At 36.7% G+C, this 22,197-nt stretch overlaps 1 protein-coding gene across 2 annotated transcripts in view; it reads left to right on the forward strand.

Moving 5' to 3' along the window:
- LOC131060360 (uncharacterized) overlaps window positions 1-22,197 on the forward strand; it is a 174,488-nt gene that overhangs the window by 113,121 nt on the left and 39,170 nt on the right. For both annotated transcript variants that reach the window (XM_057993540.2, XM_057993539.2), the window contains 2 exons: window positions 6,355-6,438; window positions 21,680-21,831. In XM_057993540.2, coding sequence (XP_057849523.1) covers window positions 6,355-6,438; window positions 21,680-21,831 — 236 coding nt within the window. The remainder of the gene's footprint in view (window positions 1-6,354; window positions 6,439-21,679; window positions 21,832-22,197) is intronic.

A 22,197-nucleotide genomic window follows, 5' to 3' on the forward strand; every position in this document is an offset into this window, starting at 1 on the left:
TGTGGCTGTGTTATGCGATTTATTTTTGCTAAGTTATTTTCAGCATATTAACTGTTGTTCAACAGTGTATATATACATTATTATATTTTCCTATGATAATAAATTAATATTCTAATATGTACAATACCCACATACTCGTACCTGATTGGGATTCTGATTTGGCAACTTAAGATAGATTATGATAAGTGGCAGTTAAGTGACTTCTACACCTTTGGTGTTGAAGGAATCAAACCATCCGAATTCATAAGTCTGCATATGAGGTATGATTTTAAAATTTAGCTGCTTGATGGTTGCTTAAGGGATGAGGTTCTTGACACGAAATATATAGAAAATTCCTGCATTTTGGTCTGTGTCATTCATGACCACAAATATCTTATGCTGAAATATTAATTTGTTTTAGGAACGAAACCACCCCAATTTGAAAGTCTGCATATGAGGCATGATTGGAAAATTTAGTTGATTGATTGTTACTTAAACTGAAAATTCATGCATTTTGGTCTGTATTATTCATGACCACAAATATCTTATGCTGGAATACTAATCAATCTGTTTGCAGGGATAGAATCAACATTAACTTGTATATTCACTTGTATAGGGTGAAAACTATGTTTTTGCTCTACACAGAATTACTTAATTGAGTTAACTTATGATGTTTGCAGATTTCCCAGCAGAGAGATAGAGGGCATTTCTGAACAGTTCTGCAAAATTTTGAAGAGTTATCAGTATATCAGAGTAATTTGTTATGATGACTCCAACTATATGAGAAGATATTTGAAAAAAATCATATTGCTGTAACAATATTTATGTAGAATCTTAACAATCTGTCCCATATAACTCCCTTGGTATCAGTTACAGTGCAAGGATTCTCGGAAATAAGGTTTTGCAAAACTCATGCGTGAAGCCAGTTTTGGTGAACTTTTTTTCTTCCTCTGCATAGATCTAGGTGCATGAGATATGGATCATCAATAAGTTGATGGTGGCTTCTGAGCAAACTTCCAGCTCCAGTGTTGGTCTGGGGTCTACTGTTGTGCTGGGCTTGGAGCCTGGGTGTTGTGGTAACTGTAATCTCTCAAGTTTCCAAGTTATGTCTGAGGCTTTGAGCTTGGACTATCCTCTAAGCACAAGTCTGATCTTTTCTCCTTCAAGAAGCTTCTCAACTTTTGAGTGGTGGGCTTACTGAACTTTAACAATGTGGAGCTTGGGCTTGAAAGTCATTAAGCAGCCTGGAATCCTTGATCATGCTCATAACTTACAATTCTTCTGTGCTGTGGGAATTATTGACTGTTTTTGAGATTCACAGATGTTGGTAGTGAATTTTTGACAATGGTGGCTGGTGTTTACTGTCAGAAACCTGGTACTATTGTAATGTCCCCTTTTCAGACTTGCAATAATTTAGTCCTGAGACATCAATTTCAAATTAAAATGAGAATGGTAATATATTAATAAACATAACTTTATTGAAACTGAACACATTTCATTAAAATATTGAATTTAAAAAGAGTAGAACTTATCTTGGCACTCTCTCTGATTTACCCAAACAAAATTCTTCAGCATGTTGTTGACTCCTCTTAAAAATTTATTAACCCTTTGGTAATATTGATTGCTTAAATCACAAACATAGATTCCCAAATTCCTTGTAAAAGCTTAAGTGGTGTTGAAATTAAAAACACAATCAATATCTCCAAATATTAGAAGTGGACCCCATTCCCCATAATGGAGCTGCTGCTAAAAACATAAAAAAAGGTTGTGAAATCTTCAACCTTGATATATTAAAAGTGGGCCCCATTCCCCATAGTGGAGCTGCTGCTAAAAACACAAAAAAGTTGTGAAATCTTCAACCTTGATATATTAAAAGTGGGCCCCATTCCCCATAGTGGAGCTGCTGCTAAAAACACAAAAAAGTTGTGAAATCTTCAACCTTGATATATTAAAAGTGGGCCCCATTCTCCATAGTGGAGCTGCTGCTAAAAACACAAAAAAGCTGTGAAATCTTCAACCATTTCTGCAAATACTGTTGGAAGATTCTTCAATTATAATATTCTGAATAATTATTGGATGGACCCACAAAGCACTTTGGCAAGCTTCTTCTAATATTAAAAAGCCTGAATTTTTGTTGAAGTCTTCTTCCTTAAATTCTGATATCTCTGTCAGCACAAAGGCCCCACATGGTATTTCTTCCTGTATAATAAGATATGGTGTCCTCCCTAACTGGTGACTTTGTTCCTTATGCAACCGATAGTATGCCCAAAGTAATTTTTTCTAGGAGCGATCCAAAAATGGCCTTTTTATAAGAGACAAACTTCCACGATCACATATAACTTCTTCCTTGAATAGTCGCACCTCTTCGAGATCAAGGAGACATGTCCCCTTCCAACGTCTTTCTACATAACAATCGGTTTGTTCATAACTGCCGATGCTTGTAATGACTCGCGTAATTTGTTGTTTTAATGCTTATCGATTTAATTGATATTCATAATCATACTGACTTCATCGAATTGTTAGTATTAGGAATTAATCCTATGTCCTACGGTGATCTCATGATTCCATTAAGGAATCTTGTTAGATTGAATCGTTAATAAATAATTATAACGCATTCTTGTCAACCACGTTCATGCATTTGCAGACATAGATACTTCCCTTACGATGGTTGTGATCAATATTGTCATCGGTATCATTAACACCTACAGTATCAATGTTGCTTAATCACTCCAAACGGTAGGATTGCCTTAGTGCTTCGATTTCTAGTGGTCATCTTAAATAATTACGACTAATTGATTAGTCAACTTCATTCTAAATCACCCTTGGATGATACCGATATTAGTTGATGCTTTGATCGATGCTTAGTATTAGTATTCTGATCACTGTTGAATTCTCTTTGTAATATTGTATATTGGTTCTATTAATGGCATTGTATTAATACGATATTATTCCAAATAATACTTATAATGTATTTTGACAATTCATGTTTATATTTTATATTTATTAAATAACACGTTATATGGTAAGTGTAATATATTCAATATATCTATTTTATGTTTTAATAGTATTTTATGGTAAAACTTCTTTAATAGTTAATATAATATTAATAATTGAAATATGAACGTTACATTAAAATAAAATAATAAATAATAATCATAACAAATAATAAACATTAATAATCATATATTAGAGGAAAATCGTGAAGTCTCATAAATGAGATGATTTTCCAATATCATTAAATGTTAATTAATAAATGTTTTAATTATCGTATTTATTTAATCCAATGTCCAAAGAGGGGTTATGACAACTATACTCTCCATCTGGAAAGAACTTCTCTCTTCAAGGTTGGAGATTCATTGATACAACTCTTTACCTCACAATTTGGATACATCATAAAATGACTCCAAACCTGACAATATTTTCACTACTATTTCAGGCAACACTAGTCATCTTGTTTTGGCATTGAGTCTTCACCACTGTGTTGATGAATTCATTGTGTCCTATCATGGTGACAACCCAAATGCATGTGGCTTTGAGGGACCAATGAAGCTGCCACTGCCACTTGCTTGACATACCACACAGGCTGATATTTGTTTTCTTCGACCCTAAGTTACCGGTTCGGGTTCGGGCACCGGTTCGGGTTCGAAGAACCGGGTATGCCGGTACGGCAAAATTTTGAAAAGGGGTTTGGGTTCGTTAGTACAAAAACAAGTAAATTATATATATATATGCAGCCTATAAGCATGAATTAAGATTAGCATGTCACATAGCATCATATAAACAACAAAACCAACATAAACTTGTAATCATAGCATCATGATCATACCATAACAGCATCATATACATCAAGTTTAATATCAAAATGATAAAATATTCAAGTATCATTGTTTCAACTTTCAACAATTTAAAGTCTGATCATTAAATGGATTCTCTAATGGGGGTTTGGGGCAGCGCCCCCAATAGGGTCAAGGGGCAGCGCCCCCAGTGGGGTCAAGGGGCAGAGCCCCTTGCGGGGTCGAGGGGCAGCGCCCTCGCCGCCAACACCAAATTACAACCTTCAAACCCACACGGAACTCCATGGCGTGCATCATTTTTCTGCTTTTTTAAGACGTCAGGAACAAGGCCAAAGAAGTCAAAATTCTGATCAAGGTGCATTCTCCCGTACGGGAATTGTGTTTTCTGACTTGTTCTTTTGTACAGAGTTGTGCTTCTCTCTTGGAATTTTAATTTTTTATGTGGTGGAATTCAAAAAAAATTAAATTTTGCAAAAAAAAAATCCATTTTTGGGCTGTCAGACCTCTGGGTTCGACCCTGGGTCCTCTTGGGTTCGACCTGGTTCGAACCAGGCCTGTGAAGCACGAATCCTGTTCGAACCACAGGCGAACCGAACCCGAACCCCGAACCCGGATTGTACCGGACTAGTACCAGGGGTCTAGGGGGCCGAACCCAGTAACTTAACTTTGACCAAATATAAAGTACTAATTACATTCTTGACCATAGCATCACAAATGTAAGCCATAGGAGGTTTGTTTAAATCCACTAAGTAGAAAGATTTAACTGAAGTCTCTTATATATCTTTTACCTCTTGAGCTGTTCTCCAAAATATTTCATCAAATGCATACTCGAAAACTTGAATGCCATTAGCTTTTCTAGAATGGGAAGAAACACTTTGCCAGCAGATTATCTTTCTAAAATTGCCTTTTCCAACAGATTGCTGTAAGGTCAAGGAAAACTGTGTAATGGTAATCTAAACATGCTTTTTTTGTTTGGTATGGCTCTACTAAGTTGGGGCCAAGGATGGTCTTAAAATGTTATGTATTTTGTGACGGGCTTCCTTGTTCAAAGCCAGTTTAATGTACTCATGATTTTCAGTGTCTTCCAACATTATATTAACACCATATTTAATTTTATGGTGCAACCTTTTCATGCTCTTCAATTACTTTTGCTAACGTCCTTCATAACATAAATCCAAAACTTTCACTCAAAATGCCTTATAACCAGAGGCATTGAACCATAGACCATGAATACCATTGTCATTAACCATTGCTTGGTGTTACAGGGATCTTATTGTATTGGAGGGAAAATCAGAATAATACCACGAGTTTCCAATAGCTTTCCTTGCCTTGTTCATTTTGTGCTTGAATCCAATTGTCGTGTTCAAAAGATGGCTGAGTCAATAATTGTGTGGGGGGCATAATACACATGCTGTCTGCCAAGAGCTGGAGCAGAGAAATTAGCTAGTGTGGCAGCCCCATGGGTCTGATTAATTAATAGTATTTAATGGGTGATTTCATAGATTTAATACTGCTTGCCCCAACTCCAACCCTAGTTTTAGGGGATAATATCCCCAAAATTTTAGCCAGCTTTCTAATTGTATCTTCCTTTTCTTTCTGCTATGTTTTCTGTGACTCGTGAGCGTATTCTTTTCATGTGTCACAGCTCATTCAACTCAACTTTTTAGCTTCACATCCTTTTGTGTCTACTTTAATTTAATTGGTTATCTGCTGCACACTTTATTATGTTTTTTTTATTGTTTCCTCATATTTCTTGATTTACATTTTTGGGACCCTGTAGTCAGTGTGCAATGTCTATTATTATGTTTTGATAATATTGGTTATCCGACTATGTATTAAGTGATTGTTGGCTTTGGGTAGTTATTATCCAACTATGTTATCTGATTAGTCACTATGTAGTGATCAATGCACCTTCATACTTGTTTCATGGGCCACACTTTAGATGCATGAAACAAGTCTATTGTATCTATGCACCTCTGTTTATTCTTTTTTGCTTCCTTTTTTAATTATGGTCCTAGAAGTATTTCTTCAGAGATGCTTTTGGCACTTCCTCATTAAATATACCTTATGTCCTGATATGCATTTCAGTTTCATTGACTACATGCTTTTCTTTACATCCTTAGTCTCTACAAACTGATTTCTTAATTCACTGTGTTGGGAGCAGTTCTCTTCTGCTCATATCATTAGATCTTTATCAAACCCCAGCTCTTTTATTATCCACCTTACATGCCTATAGGCTTATAGCTATATGGCCGATACTTGTTATTATTTTCCAAAGTATGATTGAAATTAGTTTTTCATCACCATACATCTATTTAATTCATAATTTTTTTCTCTGAACGAGAAATGACAGCTTTGACACTCATGAGCCGCTTTCTGACCGAGTGTAAATAATCTGGTTTGAATAAAATGCCTTCGCTGCCTTCACTGTTTGGATTAAGAAGTTATTGCTATTCTGAAATAATCTTTTTTAGGTGCTGAAATTTACTGTATTGTGGGCCTGGAGATAAGAGTGCAAATATGTTTCTGCTTCGGTATCGTTGTCTCATAAAGGTTTTTTTGATTCTGTATTTTGTTGCAGGAAGAAGTGCGTAAACTTGCAGCAGAAATGGGTCTTCCAAATAAAGAAAGGAAGGATTCACAAGGAATCTGTTTTCTGGGCAAGGTTAGTGTTGATTGCCACTATTTAGTGCTTCATATTTTGTTTCAATCCCAGGAAAACTTTCACTACCTACAGAATTATTTAATTTCCAACAAACAGGTCTTTCCATTTAGAATTTCTTAAGACATAAGCACTGGGGGACCATATGATTTGTGAAAGCTTGCCAACCATGCGTGTGGAAGCATTGATAGCAAGAGGAGAAATTTATTACATAAGTTCATAAATCTGCCATTTTAATAAGCATTTATTGATTAGAGCATTGAGATAATTTGCACACTAAGTGAAAGTGAATAATGTTACTTCCTCTTGCAGTGTCGATGCCCACTGTATCCTATTCTTTTAGAAAGCAAGCTATAATGCTTGATGCTAATTTATCAGATATAATAAAATATCAAAGGAATAAATTTTGGCCTATGACATTATCTTGATGACTAATGCAGTTCTATGCCTTTAGCATCAGCTAGATTCCCTAAACTTAAAGTGTCTTTAGGATATGGCCATTTGGAAGTAAATTAGAGCAAAACAAAAATCAATCACTGAAATTTGTAAGTACATCTAGAAAGGAAGTGAAGAAAGTTACCTTCAGTTGTAAGGATGAATTAGACAAATTGGTTTACCCATACACCGATGTTGAGGTTTCTTTAGTGGACCTACTTTTGTCATGAATTAGGCTTCAGAATTAAGATTGAGTTCACAACTGTTCATGCTCTTCCAGATGGTGTTATCAACTTGAGACTTGAGATGCCAGATTTCAGTTCCACTTCTTTGACACCATCACCTATCTTACTCTGCTATATGTATGTGAGCTTTGGTATTGCGGTTTTGAAATGTTATAGAGATCAGCCCAGATTTCAGTTCCACTTCTTTGACACCATCACCTATCTTACTCTGTTATATGTATGTGAGCTTTGGTATTGCGGTTTTGAAATGTTATAGAGATCATGCTGAAAGGATATTGTTTTTATGCTCTCCAATAGCATTCAAGCCAAGAAAAGAGTCCTCAAGTAGTGATCTTAGTGGAATTTGAGGCATTTAATTGTTATATGCTTCATAGACTCTGCCATGTTAGATGCGATGACTGGAGGAGTTAGATATCCCTTTCTTGGAATCCAGGATTTACTGACAGTGATTTGGTGATGGTTTGTCTAAGTAGTCAGACTCTTTGCACCATGGATCTTGTTGTAGATTGAATTCCACCTACTAATTTTGTTGATGGTCCTAGCCTATCAAAGCTGGATGCCAGTCATGGTATGAGTTGAAATCTATAAGCATAATTCTTGAGTTGCCTAGTCAGATCCCCACGATCCTCTACAGTCCGAACTATACCACTATGACATCACCTCTCTTCAGATTAAAATTGGGCCTATTATCAGTCCTAGGTATATTAACCTAATACAAAGTGCAATTTTCTATTTGAGCTAGTTACAAGCTTGTTTGTGTCAAGTTATTAACTAAGGAGAGGGATTTTCCAAACCATTCCCATAGATGACTGTAGTTGCTGGCTTCATTTTATGCACCTAGAGAACAGAAGTCAGTTCATCTTTGTACGTATGGTACTATGAGATTCAAGTTAGTCTACCTGTTCTGACATTCAAAGAGTTGTCTTTCAACTTGATCCACAACGAAGATAAAATACTTGTTGCCTTTTTCATTCATGGGGTGATTTTGCACTGGAGAAAGTTTGTTGACAAATGGCCATGCATGGATCTACGACAGGTTCATCTACAATTTCCTAAATTCTGTACTGATTTCTCAAAATTCTGATCACTTTTTTTTTTTGAAGAATCGGATAATGAAGTCAGCACATCCAAGCATGCAGCTAAACATTACCTTTAGTGTCTGATTGTTTCACACACTAATGTTTCTTTGACTAACTAAATACTCCTTGATGTGAATCAATAAGTAATTTCAAATTCGAATTTTTTTCTCAGGATTACAATAATCAGTTTCACTTCAAGATCTCGGTTTAGAATAGTGATCCCATCAGGAAGGCAGATATATTCACTTATTCCAGTCCTGAGATACTAAATCACTAGAATCTCTCTTTCAATGCCTACGTGACTCATCTTTGAATCTTTTTTTTTTGGTTCTCTGTGAAACAAGAGGTGCTTCATTTTGTGTTTCGTATGGAGCAATTGGCGCATCAATTTCTTGATTTGAAGCTTCATTTTCATGTTTGGAATCTCCATATCGTTCTCCTTAAAAACATCAAATTTTGCAAATTTCTCAAGTCTACTTAACTGTCCATCAATGCTAGCTATGTCCTTCGTGGATTCATAGAATACATCTCTTGCAATGATAAATTTGTTGTTTTTTCTCATTAAACAGTTTGTAGGCCTTTGAGGATTTTAAATATCCCAAAAGGAAGAATTTCTGACTCTTTTGGTCCAACTTGTTCCGTTTCTTCTCGGGAATGAATGCATGGTATGGGTATCAAAAAATTGTAAGATGCTGCACTAATGGTAAACGAACAAACCAAATTTCATGTGGAGTTCATTTGAAGAGCTGCTGAAGGTGACTTTTTGCAGAGATAGGCTGTGTTTTGAGCTGCTTTTGCTCAGAAGTGTAATTTTACTCCTTTGAAATACAAATTGCTTGAACCATATTCATCATTGTTTTGTTCATCCTTTCAAATGTACAAGCTGTAATGCCCTGCCAAGAAACCCTGGAGGATAAGAGCAAAATGTACAAGAAATGCATGGATTTTTGTTTTTGTTTTGAAGTAATAAAATGTCAACATGCATTGCATATACAAGTATAACGCTCAACCTCAAGATTAAGTCAACTAATCGTTAACCAACTAAGCACATGTGGAAGTCTAAACTCTTGGAAAACCAACCGAGATAACTCAAGTCACCTCTAAGGGTTTCCTAACATCGCTACCTGTTAGTTAACAAATTTGTCCTTAGATAAAAATGAAATAATCACAACTCTATTGCCCTTTTAAAGAACAAAACAGTAACCAAACAGTTGGGTAAACTTATGAAAGTTTCCCTTTGAATTTTCTGAGGTACAGCTCCCTCTTAGATTTTCAATGAATGAAAACAAGAAAATAAACTATGCATATACTTTTAAGTAGAAAGTACGAAAGACATTCCCACATTTACACATCACTCTGTTGTAAACGTGATTTTTAAAAGTATAGTTCACAGACAGCAAAGCTCACAGACTTTGTTATGTATCACACCTTTCATTCAAAGGAAACTTTCAGACTAGATTTTTCATCAAATGCATAACATTTCTTAAAGAAACAAGGAACTATTTTGATAGAAATGAACCCCAACATTTTCATTCATCAAACACACAGATTTGAAACTCCAAAACATTCACTTTCATTCATTCACAGATAAATGAGTGTTTTCTTTTCAAAACATTATGCAACTGCAAAATAAAGTATATCAAGTCTGAAAGCCACAAAATTCTCGAACCTTCACAGTCTTTTTAAAACATATATATATATATATATATAGCCACAAATTGGCTAACTGCAGTTTAGGGAAACACAGAGTTACATAACTCTGCCCCTGAGTCAAGATTCAGTTTTGAAACATAACCAAAAAACTAATTTCTAAAACTGTCCTAAAATTCATCATCAAATAACTTCAAAGGGGCCTGCACGGTCGAGATTTAAGCTATGGAGTGGGGTCCTCGGGCTGATTCTACATTGCAATGTTGACACGTTTCCAATCCAAATGAGCGGCTGAAAAACTCTGTATAACAACATAGTTAGGGAGTCCTATATGAGCAATCCTCTGACGCCACACTTCCTTGTCTCGCCGGACTTGGGCCACAATATCCGTGTGACTTCCCAGGTGTTCTATGCATAGAAAAAGGAGGGACTCAATCTTCGCCATTGTTGATAAATCATATGTTGTTAGAGTTTTTGCCTCTCTAACATAATTAATTTTTACCTCGAAGGATTGGGTGATAACTTCCAAACTCTCTATTGTTTTTCCATCTTCCTTCAGACATTTGATTCCTATGCATTTCAAGTCATTCTGCATGGATAAAACAAGTTGAGCTAACTTGTTCTGCAGTTTGGCAGACTCTTAACATCCCTGCTCTACTACAGAGTTACGCCACTTAATGCTTTTCTTGCACACATAGAGAACATTATCATCCAAGACCTGCATAGGTTTTTCTGACAAAAACTTCATAATGCCATACTTTTGCACATCATTCATTTGAGCCACCACAACTCTGCACTTGGTTTCCTCCTTTTTCCAGTTAGCAATTTCTGTCTCTAGCTCTCTCATTACTGTTATGGCATTTTCATATACTGTGCTTAGGTTCTTGAAGTACTCTGTGCCAGATTGAGTGATCCCATTCAACCATTCCAGGAAGATTTCTGTCACCATCTTGCTCTTTTGAATTTAACCCAAGAGCTTCTGATTAGCAGGTGACTTAGGATCAAATGACATGGGCAATTGTGAAATTGAGTGGGCATTGGGATTATGAATAGCATCTATATACTCAGCCATGTGCCTCAATGTCTCCTTGAGATCCTATTTATCCCTTTCGTCCTTCCATGTCCTGCTTATAATTCTTTTTGTGGAAGCTTTCAAATGGTGTACATTAGCTACTCGTGATCCAATGCCTAAATTAATATTTTCAACAATGAAATCCTTTGCTGAAGGATTTTCTACTTCTTTATCTGAAACAGGATGAGCTATTTCAGCAGTCCAATTGCCAGTATCTTGGTCAAAATCCATTTTTGAAACTGTTTTCAGCTTTTTGGACTTTGGAGTTCTGCCCAAACATTTACTAACCATATCCTCAATGGGAACTAAAACAGGAACCACATTTCTCTTTTTACTGCTGAGAGCAGTGTCTAACCAATGAGGACCGTTGGAACCTGCATCCTTCTTTGTTTGGGATTGTTCAACACCAACATTTGCTAAGATCAATGAACCTCCAATGCCTACTTCTTCAGGCTTCTTAGTATCACCAACTTCCATGGTGGACATCTCAATGTTTTGTTCTGCCATTATATTCCCAGCCTCTGGGGACCCTTCTAAATCAACCACTATTGTGTTCTCTGGCATCTTTTTGCCCTTTTTTTTGGTTCTTGATCTGGTGACATGGGTTGGAAGCTGGCTTACAAGGGATTTCTTCGAACTTTTGGTAGTATCTGCCTCAACTTTAACTTTGGTGCCACCTGCAACACAAGTTTTAACAAATTTATTAGACAAAACATTTTGAACTGGAACGGGAGAATCTTTGATTACTAGCTTTCCCAGTCTTTGCTTCCGTAACCATTGCTCAATCTTGCGAATAACAAGGAATGTTCTCATTTGAATTTGATCCTCCTCTTTCTTATCCCATCCTATCGTAGGGATTGGGGAACCCTGTACTTTCTCAACATACTGCAGATCAATCAAATCCTCGCCATTATCTACAACCCCTGTTACATTCATTCTGAGATGAAAGGTATTAATTTGATCCACCGTGAACCTAGAAAATGTTCTCCTCCTTCAAATTCATCTCCGCAATCCTCCCAGAAGGCCTCAAGTTGTGAGATGTGAGAAAAACTTTCTTTAAGAGCTAGATGCACCTGAGCATAGCCTTTGCTGTCAAAATTAGGTCGAGCTGTATAGTATTGAAGGTTAAGCTTTTTGAAGTCAACCTCTAAGTTCAACGCATCAGAAATAGTATGGCAAATATAATAACCTAGTTCAACTGGGAAAGAAACACCTGAATCTTGTCTAGCTAGTGTCCTCTTATCAATGTGAGCAAATTGCCTACAAAGTTCAATCAGTACGAAGTGATCAAGGGAAAACCCCGGTAATTCAAACGGTTCTCCTTCAAACCCTCTAACTCTGATGTAAGTGATCCGAGGATACTGAATAAAATAACTCCCATGTGTGCTCACTAGTTGTATAGCCTCATTAGATAATCTTTTGTTTACATTCCCTTGAAGTTCATAGATTAATCTCCCTACAAACATATCATGAACCCTCTGGAAATCCTCATGGCACTTCTGTAGCTGAAGGTGTGGATCATAATCATAAATTTTCATTCCATCAACCCATTCCTCATGATACAAACCGGGCCAAGGCCTGACACACGCCAAACAATAGAACAAATATGAGGACATATAGAAGTTTTTTACTCCTGAGGCAGTTACTGAGTCCTTTATGTAACCTTGCAATAATTAGCTCTACCCAATCTATATAACGCTTCTCATCTAATATGACTTGAATGAAAAAGTACATCCAGTCTTCCCAATAGAACGCCTGGTGGCTCCCTTTCACCTTGTGCAGCAAAATGACAATGTCCCTTACCTCCCTGATCAAGTGCTCTCTGGTTAAGGGCTTGGGTAATCTAGAACCACCTTTCTGAAATTTCAAGAGCCAATTCCTGGCTATGACACTTCTATACCGGGTCTTCTTTTCTGAGAAGAATCCATAAGACGTGGTTATCGTCCAATCCTCATCGGTTCCTTAGGAGGGTATTTCAAAACAGTCATAACAATTTCTTTCTTACATTCAATAGAACATGCCCATTTGCATTTCTAATACATCTGTGTTATGGGTCATACTTATTCATGCACTCGAGCACTAATTCAGGGCACTGTATAGCAGGAGGAAAAACAGTAGCTTCTATTAACCCACTATCCACAATCTTTTCCATCATGGGTGAACCAGAGGGATTCTTAGCTATTTCTAAAAATTTATCCAAATCAGCATGAGCTAAGGACGTGTCCCCAAATTCTAGGAGAGAATAACTGAGACCCGATTCTGACCCTAACTTTGGTGGAACGGGTCTCATTTTCAAATTTCACTCAAATTCAGCACACTAACACAGACTGCAATGACACCCACTACAACTACTACAACAAAATTAACAATTTCTTCCTTGAGGCACAAAAATGACAGAGACGACGAAGATTTTTAACTCACCTTTCATGCAACTGAGTGTCTGCTAATCTTGAGAAATGAGAAAATTACCTCCAATGCCGAACCTACTCCCTTCCTAATTTAACTTCTTCATGAAGATACAAATCTTTTTTGAAATCGATATAAATGGCAAAAAATTCGGTTTCATGATTACTGCAACTCATTCGTTCGTTTGGAGTTTACCACTGAAGTGACACTTCTGACACATTCTTTTATTACAAAACATTTTGCGCGATCTCTCATCAAGAAAATGATTACCTCCTTAAGTGAGAATTCCTTAAAATAAATCGCCGAGATTCCCAGAATATTCTCCTCCATAGCGGTCATTTCCCTCCTTTGGCCTCTGCTTTTACAATGCTTCCATTTTGAATGTGGAACTATTGAACCATTGAACCATTGAACTCTTGAACCAACGAAGGTTCAAAGGTCAGGTTCATTCTCCCCATGAGCTTTTTTTATTTTGCACAAGTTAGACTTGCCGCAACTAAGACATAATACACACAAAGACTCGATGAACCAATGAACCGATAAACTCTTGAACTAAACTCCAGGTTCAAACAAAAGGTTCAAAGACGTGAACACTTAGACATAAAGATGCATTGGCCGAGATAGACTTAAAGCAAAAAGATAACAATTTAAGAGAATTAACTATGTTGAATTAAACACACATTATCTCAGCATGAATATTCCAATGTAAGAAAAATCAATGAGTGCGAAGATAGGAGGTAACACTACCTTAGCAACGCATCCAAGACAAAGCCAATCACTCATGACCTACTAGGAGATGACTAAATCGACCTCCTACACAAAACCAACAAGGAGATGACTAAATCAACCTCCTATACCAAACCAACATATCTATGTTCATTTTAAAACATCAATAGAAATGTTCCTACGATAGCATCATGATACACCAAGGTCAAAGGAGCATAAGAGACCATACATCTTGCTCGATTCGGACACTGGTGCATGTAAGGCAATATCCATACATATCCGATATTAAGTATACATCCATCTCCAATTGGAGTGTCCATTACAAACATGATCATTGATACATCACATGATACAATTTACAAATGATTACATCATAAAAGAACGAGAAGAGGAAGATAAGAATCCACTATTGAGGAAGGAGGTAGCATCTGTTGAGCTAGTCACGAAACAAGTCCCTCGATCCCCAACGGTGGTTGGCAATGCCACCCAACCATGTGGTACCCTTAGGTCCACCTCTCGTGCTCGTGGAGATAGTCACGCGACCCAAATAGTCATACAAGGATACAAGGATAACAATGCCTTACACATGCTTCAACCATGAAGCAAATGCTCAATATAAACATAACATCAAACAAGTCATAAACCACATCAAGATGGTAATGCCAACAATGCATCTCTCACATCAAAGAGGAACAATCAAGTAAAAGAAGGTGCTAGAGCAAATCAAAAAGTAAGATACCAAAAGTACGAGGAAGCATCATCAGTCAACGATAATAAGAACAAGGAGGCACCCCCAAGAGCAACACCAAATCTGCCATACGGAATATTTCACAACGAGATAACCAAAAGATCCAACAACAATAAATCCATAGGGTGCTACTCAACTATCAAAACCCAGATACTAGAGTGCTAGTGTAGGGAGTGTCATCATGTGTTCTCGTGAGGAGGTACCACACGGAGCCCAGCATTCTTTCATACGGACGAGTATGATGATCATGCAAGTCCCAACGCTACATGAGCGGGCATGTCTCTCCAGACAAGTCCCAACGCTCCATGTGCGGGCATGCCTTCCCAAGTCATCCTTAGCCTCATACTAGCGCTCAAGGCATGCTTGGGGCACCAATTATCTTAATTAATGTTTTATCCCATCACAAGTTTGTTATTAAGTTATCACTTGATTAAGAAACTTCCCAACATGATTGCTTGCGTACCACTTTGGGCTAGGTGCATGTTGGGAGCCACTCCCTAGACCCACTATAGTCCCTAGACCTAAGTTCATCCCATTCAATTGAATGACATATCAAGGTAAAACATATTGCAATGTTCCATTTATCATATTCTTAATAACATCATATGTCTCTTTTACACAATGCCATATCACCCAATACAAGGCATACTCAATTGGTCATGCTACCAAGAGAATCGGATCCACATGATCACACAATGAAGTACAATCACATAAGATGATACAAGTATACATATCATGATTTCCATAAGCATACAAGCATACTTTCAATTACTCATAACAAGAGCTAACACATCAGTGCACCTGAAAAGGCACAGGTCAACTAACAATAACAACCTCATTGCAACTCAACATACACACATCAATGCATCATCTCAAGCATCAATAAACATAATCAATTGCCCATACATGAAGAGACCAAGGCACAAATACATATGCTTTCATCATATTAGCATCACAAGAGGTCATGAACATGGTGCATAATGAGCCATAGCTCAAGGAGAAATCATAAGGCCACATGAGCACAAAGATGGATCCGAATTGATCATGAATCAAGTATAAAAGCACAATTCTTCATGCCACAACATAAAAAACCATGTCAAAACCATCATATTGCATTCTCATTAGGGTCAATCAGGTCCTGGAAGTCAACCTATAGGCCTAACGGGTCCAAACAATATCTATGGACCAAAATTGATCAAAGGTGCCACATTGGTGATCAATGGTGTCATTTTGGGCATCAAAAGCGTCACTTTGAGCATCAAAAGCACCAATCCTCATCAAATGCGCCATTTAGCTTTTTAGATGCGCCATTGTATGGTAGATGCACCATTTTAGGTCAAGAGAGGGGTTTGGCTTTGGGAGACACACTAGGGCTCCAAAACCCATTAGAGAGGGGCCTCATGACACCTCAAAGACACCATAAAAACACTCTTGCAAGCATCCAATGAAGATTTTGACAACAATTTCCCAAGAGGCCCCATTTTCACATAGATTTCCCACACCCACAATCAAAACCATAAATCTATCTATCAAGCACCTAAGAGATTGGGTTTCATTGATCAAAGGTGTATTAAAACTGTAATTAAACACATTGAAATGATTCAAGAAGATTGGATTGAAAGACATGAAGGAGATTGGAGTCTCCTATCTCAACTTGGAGAGAAGCTTCCTACTCAAATTGCATTCCGCACTCTCCACCAATGGGTGCAAGATTTGAGCCACAAAATGACCTTCCCAATCTAGTTAGATCAACTCCATACCCACAAAATTTTCCTTCCAAAATCATCCGTGCCCATCAACACACCAATTTGCCATGAGGGTTCTGGGAGCAAACATGGAAAAATACACTAAGTGTATAAAGAATGAGCCAAATTCTAAGTTATAAGCTCATTATAAGAGGGGTATAAAATCATATTTAAAATACAAGTTAAACTCATAAGACTACTAATTCCCTCAAAAGCCCCAAAATATAAAATCACTCAAATAACTTTAATTCAAATACATAACTCAATGCACATTTGATATTCATTTACCTCCATGATATAAAATTACCATAAATGCATGCGGTAAATGACCAGCTATTGAAATATGAACAAACAGTCATTATGGGTCGACTCAACATGACAAATAGGTATCCAAAAGCTACCAAATGCGGTAGTCGGGGCTCAAAACCATAAAATAATTAAGATTATCAAAATAGCAAAATTAGGGAAGATTGCCCTAATCAAGGAATGCAGGTTTAGGCTTGGGTATTTGGCCAATGTGCTATCTCTTGTTAACTGTTGTTGGCGAATGTAGGCATGCTCAGACTTGTGAAGCCAGGTGGAGTTGATGCCTGGTACCTGTAGTCTCTAAAACATTCACACATCAAGTGTACCTGCTCATACATATATATAAATACTCAACTCAAATCGTTGATGGGGAAACTTAACATCATATGCTTCTCATAATGAGTGATACAATATCATCCCTTTCACATCTAATCATCAACTAAACACATAATAACAATTTCATCTAATTAACTACATTAAATAACATAATCAATATTTTACCTCTGCAACACTGAGAACATACTATAATCCCCGAATTGGGTCAACATCATAACACCGTTAGTAACATGATATCTCACAGCAAATCAAAATAACATAAATATGATTCATTACTCTTAAATCAACTGATGTAGTAAACATCACTTATTCTATTCTAGTTTTTAATCAAATCAACATTTACAACCACATTTCTCAATTGGCAATCTTGAGTCACATCATAGGTCTATCTCAATCATCTAGGCACATGGATGCAAGCGTGCATCTCAATGCAGCAACATAATCAAATCACCATGCAACAATACATCACATTACTGGTCTAGAATGATCATAGACATATACCAAAATTGAGCATAAAATAAATACTCGAAATCACATACACTGCAACATTGAAGAGTCCAAAGCAAGACCAAGCACCACAAAAAGGATTCACATCCAACTGCAGGAGAAACCATCCATGGGCATAAAGCCAAATCCACATATAAAAGTATGAAATGCCGAAAAGCAAATGGGATGGGCATTACACAAGCTTCCTATATATTTTTTTGATGACTTGCTGCAAATTTTGTTGTTGAACAGTAGTTCATAGATGGGTAACAAAGGGAATGAGAAAATGAAAAATTGTGTACTTGTTTCTCCTTAGCAATTTATAGGGACAATGCCTCATACACCATTATTGTAGTTATGTTAGATGTTGGATACGATAGTTCAAGTGTGATGATATTAATTGTAAATACTAAATATGAACCAAAGGTGTACATATATTGAACATTGCAATATGATTTTAGATTGCAAAATTTATTTTGATTGGACCTAAATAACATATTTTTTATTTTTTGAATAATTCATAATAAAAAATCCGTTCAAATAGAATTATTTCCCCCCTTTTTTCATAGTGAAAGCAATATCTTTTAAATATTCTCCAAAACAAACACTTTTTCTTTTCCAGAAAAACTTTTTTGCTCCAGAATTTTAAAAGTAAATATATTCAACAAAATATTTCTCTTGGAAAAAAGGAAATCTATCGTTTTAATGAATTTTCAGCCATATCTTGATTTTCCTGGCCAAAAGCAAATAGCGGCATGTACAATAGTTATAGAGATAACTCAATAGGCCCCAAAAGAAATTGAGTCTCTTCTTGTTGAGCTCATGGAACTACAGTTCGGTCTCATATTAAATTTGTGTAAATCCCAAACCCTAACTTCCTGCTTCACTTAGAATTGAAGCTGGCTAGTATTGATCTGCAAGGCTTTGAAATTGCTCACCATGGGAACCATGAATTGGGTAAAGTATTCCTTGCTTTTGCAATGATGGATAATACCTAGGGATTGCAAGTATGAAGGAAGGATTTTAGAAACAAGTGGAATGCACCTAGAGATTTTAGAAACAAGTGACATGAATGTGGAATATTGCAAGCAGGTACATTGGTATTGTAGGGAAACATATCCATTGGTGTGCAAAATTACTGGTGAACAACAAGAGTATGAGGGAAAATAGAGAAAATAGAAATAAGAGGAAGCAAGGCAAAAATGGTGAACAATGGTTTGACTCTATACAACTTGAAATGTACTTCCAATAAATTATTAAAACCCTAGATGAATTTGTTGACATTTCATGCTACCACATTACCTATCAATTATAACCATTTGAGAAATCCTAATGGGTTATCTTGCTCAGATGTGCCCCTAGTGTTTATTTTTTCTCCTCCTCTAGGTTTCAGTAAAGAATCCACTTGAAAGAAATCAAAAAATGGCCATCTTCAGTTGCAGAAAAGTCTTGTGGTTTCAAAACTCGTGTTGGGCCCCGACAAGGTTTCCACAACCCTTCTAAGTCTCGATGAAGTTAACATAAAGTCTTTTTCTCTAAGTCATTAGTCTTGTCAGTTAAACTTCATGGTTTTGAAACCTTTGTTGTGTCCTAACAAGGTTTAAAAAACTCTTTCAGAGCCCGATAGAGTTCTCAAAACCTATGAAAGCACTGATCAGCTGCATCAAGCCATTATTTCAAAAGTGTGATCTATGTGGCAAGTTTGCACATGTTTGTAGAAGCAGGAAGATTGACCTACCTCTCGAGCGTGATGGCATGCTATTATGACGTGTGTCATTCTTGACACCTTGGCATGTGCTCATTGGCCAAAACATTAAGTGAATACTTTTCAACTAGGGCTTGTAGGACAATTTGCTGGTCATTGATCTTTCTCATCCGCGGCTAGGTTTTAATCTTGCATTACAAATGGTCTAGAGCCCGCAACATTGTCCGATAGCCTGCTAGTAGCTGGACGAACGATCAGGATTCAAATTTGCCAACGGTCATGGTAGTGAACTTGCCTGAAGCAAAAGCCAAGTGCACAAGATGAATTTATTGCTCCAAATACCCCCAACAACATCTTTTTTGGGCTTGAGGCTGCAAAACAGCAGCTTTTATTCTCCCCCATGTCTTGTAGAGAAGATCTACTCGCAGTCATGGTCATTGTTTTTTTTTTTGGTCAGAGGGTTGTCCATTTTTTTGATTTTGGTAGCTGATTTCATGGGGGTTTCTGACCCTTTTTCATGCCGTATCTTTTCTGGCGCTCAATTGATGAATAAAAGGCACTTTTGTGCGCATTGTACAAATGGTTCTCCCAAGTTTCTCTTGCAGATACATGTATTTTCCTTGGCATTTTTTTCAACTGTAAATTGGCTCTTGGTCTTTGAATGAACAAAAACTATCATTTTACCTTTTCTCCATGATGATATGTTGTGTAAAAGCTCTTTTACCTTCATGTGAATGAATGTTTATTACTTTCTATGTATGTATGCTGTGTTAATCTTGTTTATGAAAGCTAACTGTGGAAACTCTCTTCCCTCTTAGCATTTGCCAAACCCTATTCTTCATGCTTACTCCTAGGATCTCGTATAATAGAAAATTGTGTAAGTTTCTTTTGGTAGTTTGATTGATTCTTTGTGCTACTCTGAGCAGGAAGAAACAACTCTAATCTAGGTGCATCCTCACCCCATTTCTTTTCATGTATTCTCTCTCAATCTCTCCCCTTTTCCCTCTGAAAATAGACAGAATAGGATTAGACTATTTTTCTAAGTGTTGGGTTGCATCTATACTTTGCATATAGATTACAAAGGAATCTGGCCCTCTCCAAATATTCAACCTCATTTGCAAAAGGTCCCACACATTGAGGTTGTTTCCATTGTGACATTGGAATGGTAGACCCAGTCCGACAGGGTGCAATTTCATGTGACAACAGAATGGTCTGCCAAAAAATAGAGGATTACAAAAAGGGAGAATGTTGAAAATGGTCTGAAATATAACCTAATCTTTGATACCACTAATGGATTTGGACTTCCAAACCTGGCTTCTTATCTCAAGTGGGTGGTTTGTTCCGAGGATGGTGGTTAGTCCGCAAGATCAGTTTCCAAAGATGCTGTGGTTAGTCCAACAACACCTCCCCCTCTGCTTTGAGTTAACTTGGGGTAGTTGAACACGGATTGAGGCTCTGATACCATTGTTAGGTCAGGAAATGGACTGCAAAAATGAAATGAAAATACAAACCTAAAGTTCTATTCATCAAAATGAGATGCAAGGTACATATTTATCAACAATGTATGATCATTCAGTTCATCTCCAAGATGACTGTTCAGTTCATCTCCAAGATGACTGTTCAGTTCATCTTTAGGATGATTGTTCAGATTCTTCAAGAAAACAAATTTTGGTAATGATAATTTGAATATTATTATTAACTTATATACTATAACCTAGGATTATGTTCACAATATTACATATTTGTTCATCATTACACTGCCCTTTTTTAACCAAATGTTTCAACCATCTCTTTCCTTTTAGCCATTCTTATTCTTTCTATAAGCATAGTTACCTAGTTTGATTTGTTTGGGTGGTAGAGAAAAATCAGAAACCTGGAGTTCTCAAGAAATTCACAAAAGGTTCTATCAGTCAAAAAAATCCAGATTCATTCAGATTTGAACAGAATCTATTCAGATATGATAACCTTGCTTTAAGAGAGCCATCTCTACTTCATTATTTGATTCCATGCCCAGTTGGACTGAAAACAGAAACAGAGACTGTTCATTGTTATCTCTATAACTCCTCTCTTGTTAATCTTGGATCTTCTTTTGTAGCTTCATTGAGGTTGACCTCAATCCAATATTTAGGAGGACCTCAATCCAATATTTAGGAGGTGTCTTCCACGCATTCTTAGATTCTTTTCAGCCTATTCCCACCAATTCTTCTACTGGGTGAAATTAGTAATACCTTAAATTGTTAAATATGTAGTAATCTTATATTCTGGTCAATTAGTTTGCAACCTAAATTTTACTTGAATTTGTCAGGTAAAGTTCAGTGAATTTGTTTCAAAACACATTGGTGAGATGGAGGGTATACTATTAGAAGCAGAGACAGGAGATTTTCTTGGGAAACATAGAGGATTCTGGTTCTACACAATTGGGCAACGCCAAGGACTCCGTCTTCCTGGAGGGCCCTGGTAAGAATTATCAATATTGAAAGATCTTTTCAATTAGTGTTGTTTCTACGAGGTATGAAGAAATACAGAAATGTTTATTTGATGAATCTTTCACATGCTTTAGTTTTTTGTAAGTCATTTCATGTTCAACTGTCACCTAAACGTTCCTGTATGGTTTTTGCATATAGTTTTCTAGTTTCAGATGGAAATCAAAATTTTAATATCTCAGGGTACATGATGGGAAGAAACCATGAATAATAATGGCTATGAATGAAATTGCTACTTAAAGTTTTCTATGAAGCCATCACTGAATAAGATGTTAAGTTTTCAGTCAACCAGTCAGGCATGTTAATGTACTGAATCTAACTAGTAATATTTTTTTGTTTA

The sequence above is a fragment of the Cryptomeria japonica genome, chromosome 4, assembly GCF_030272615.1.
Source record: "Cryptomeria japonica chromosome 4, Sugi_1.0, whole genome shotgun sequence".
Lineage (NCBI taxonomy): Eukaryota > Viridiplantae > Streptophyta > Pinopsida > Cupressales > Cupressaceae > Cryptomeria > Cryptomeria japonica.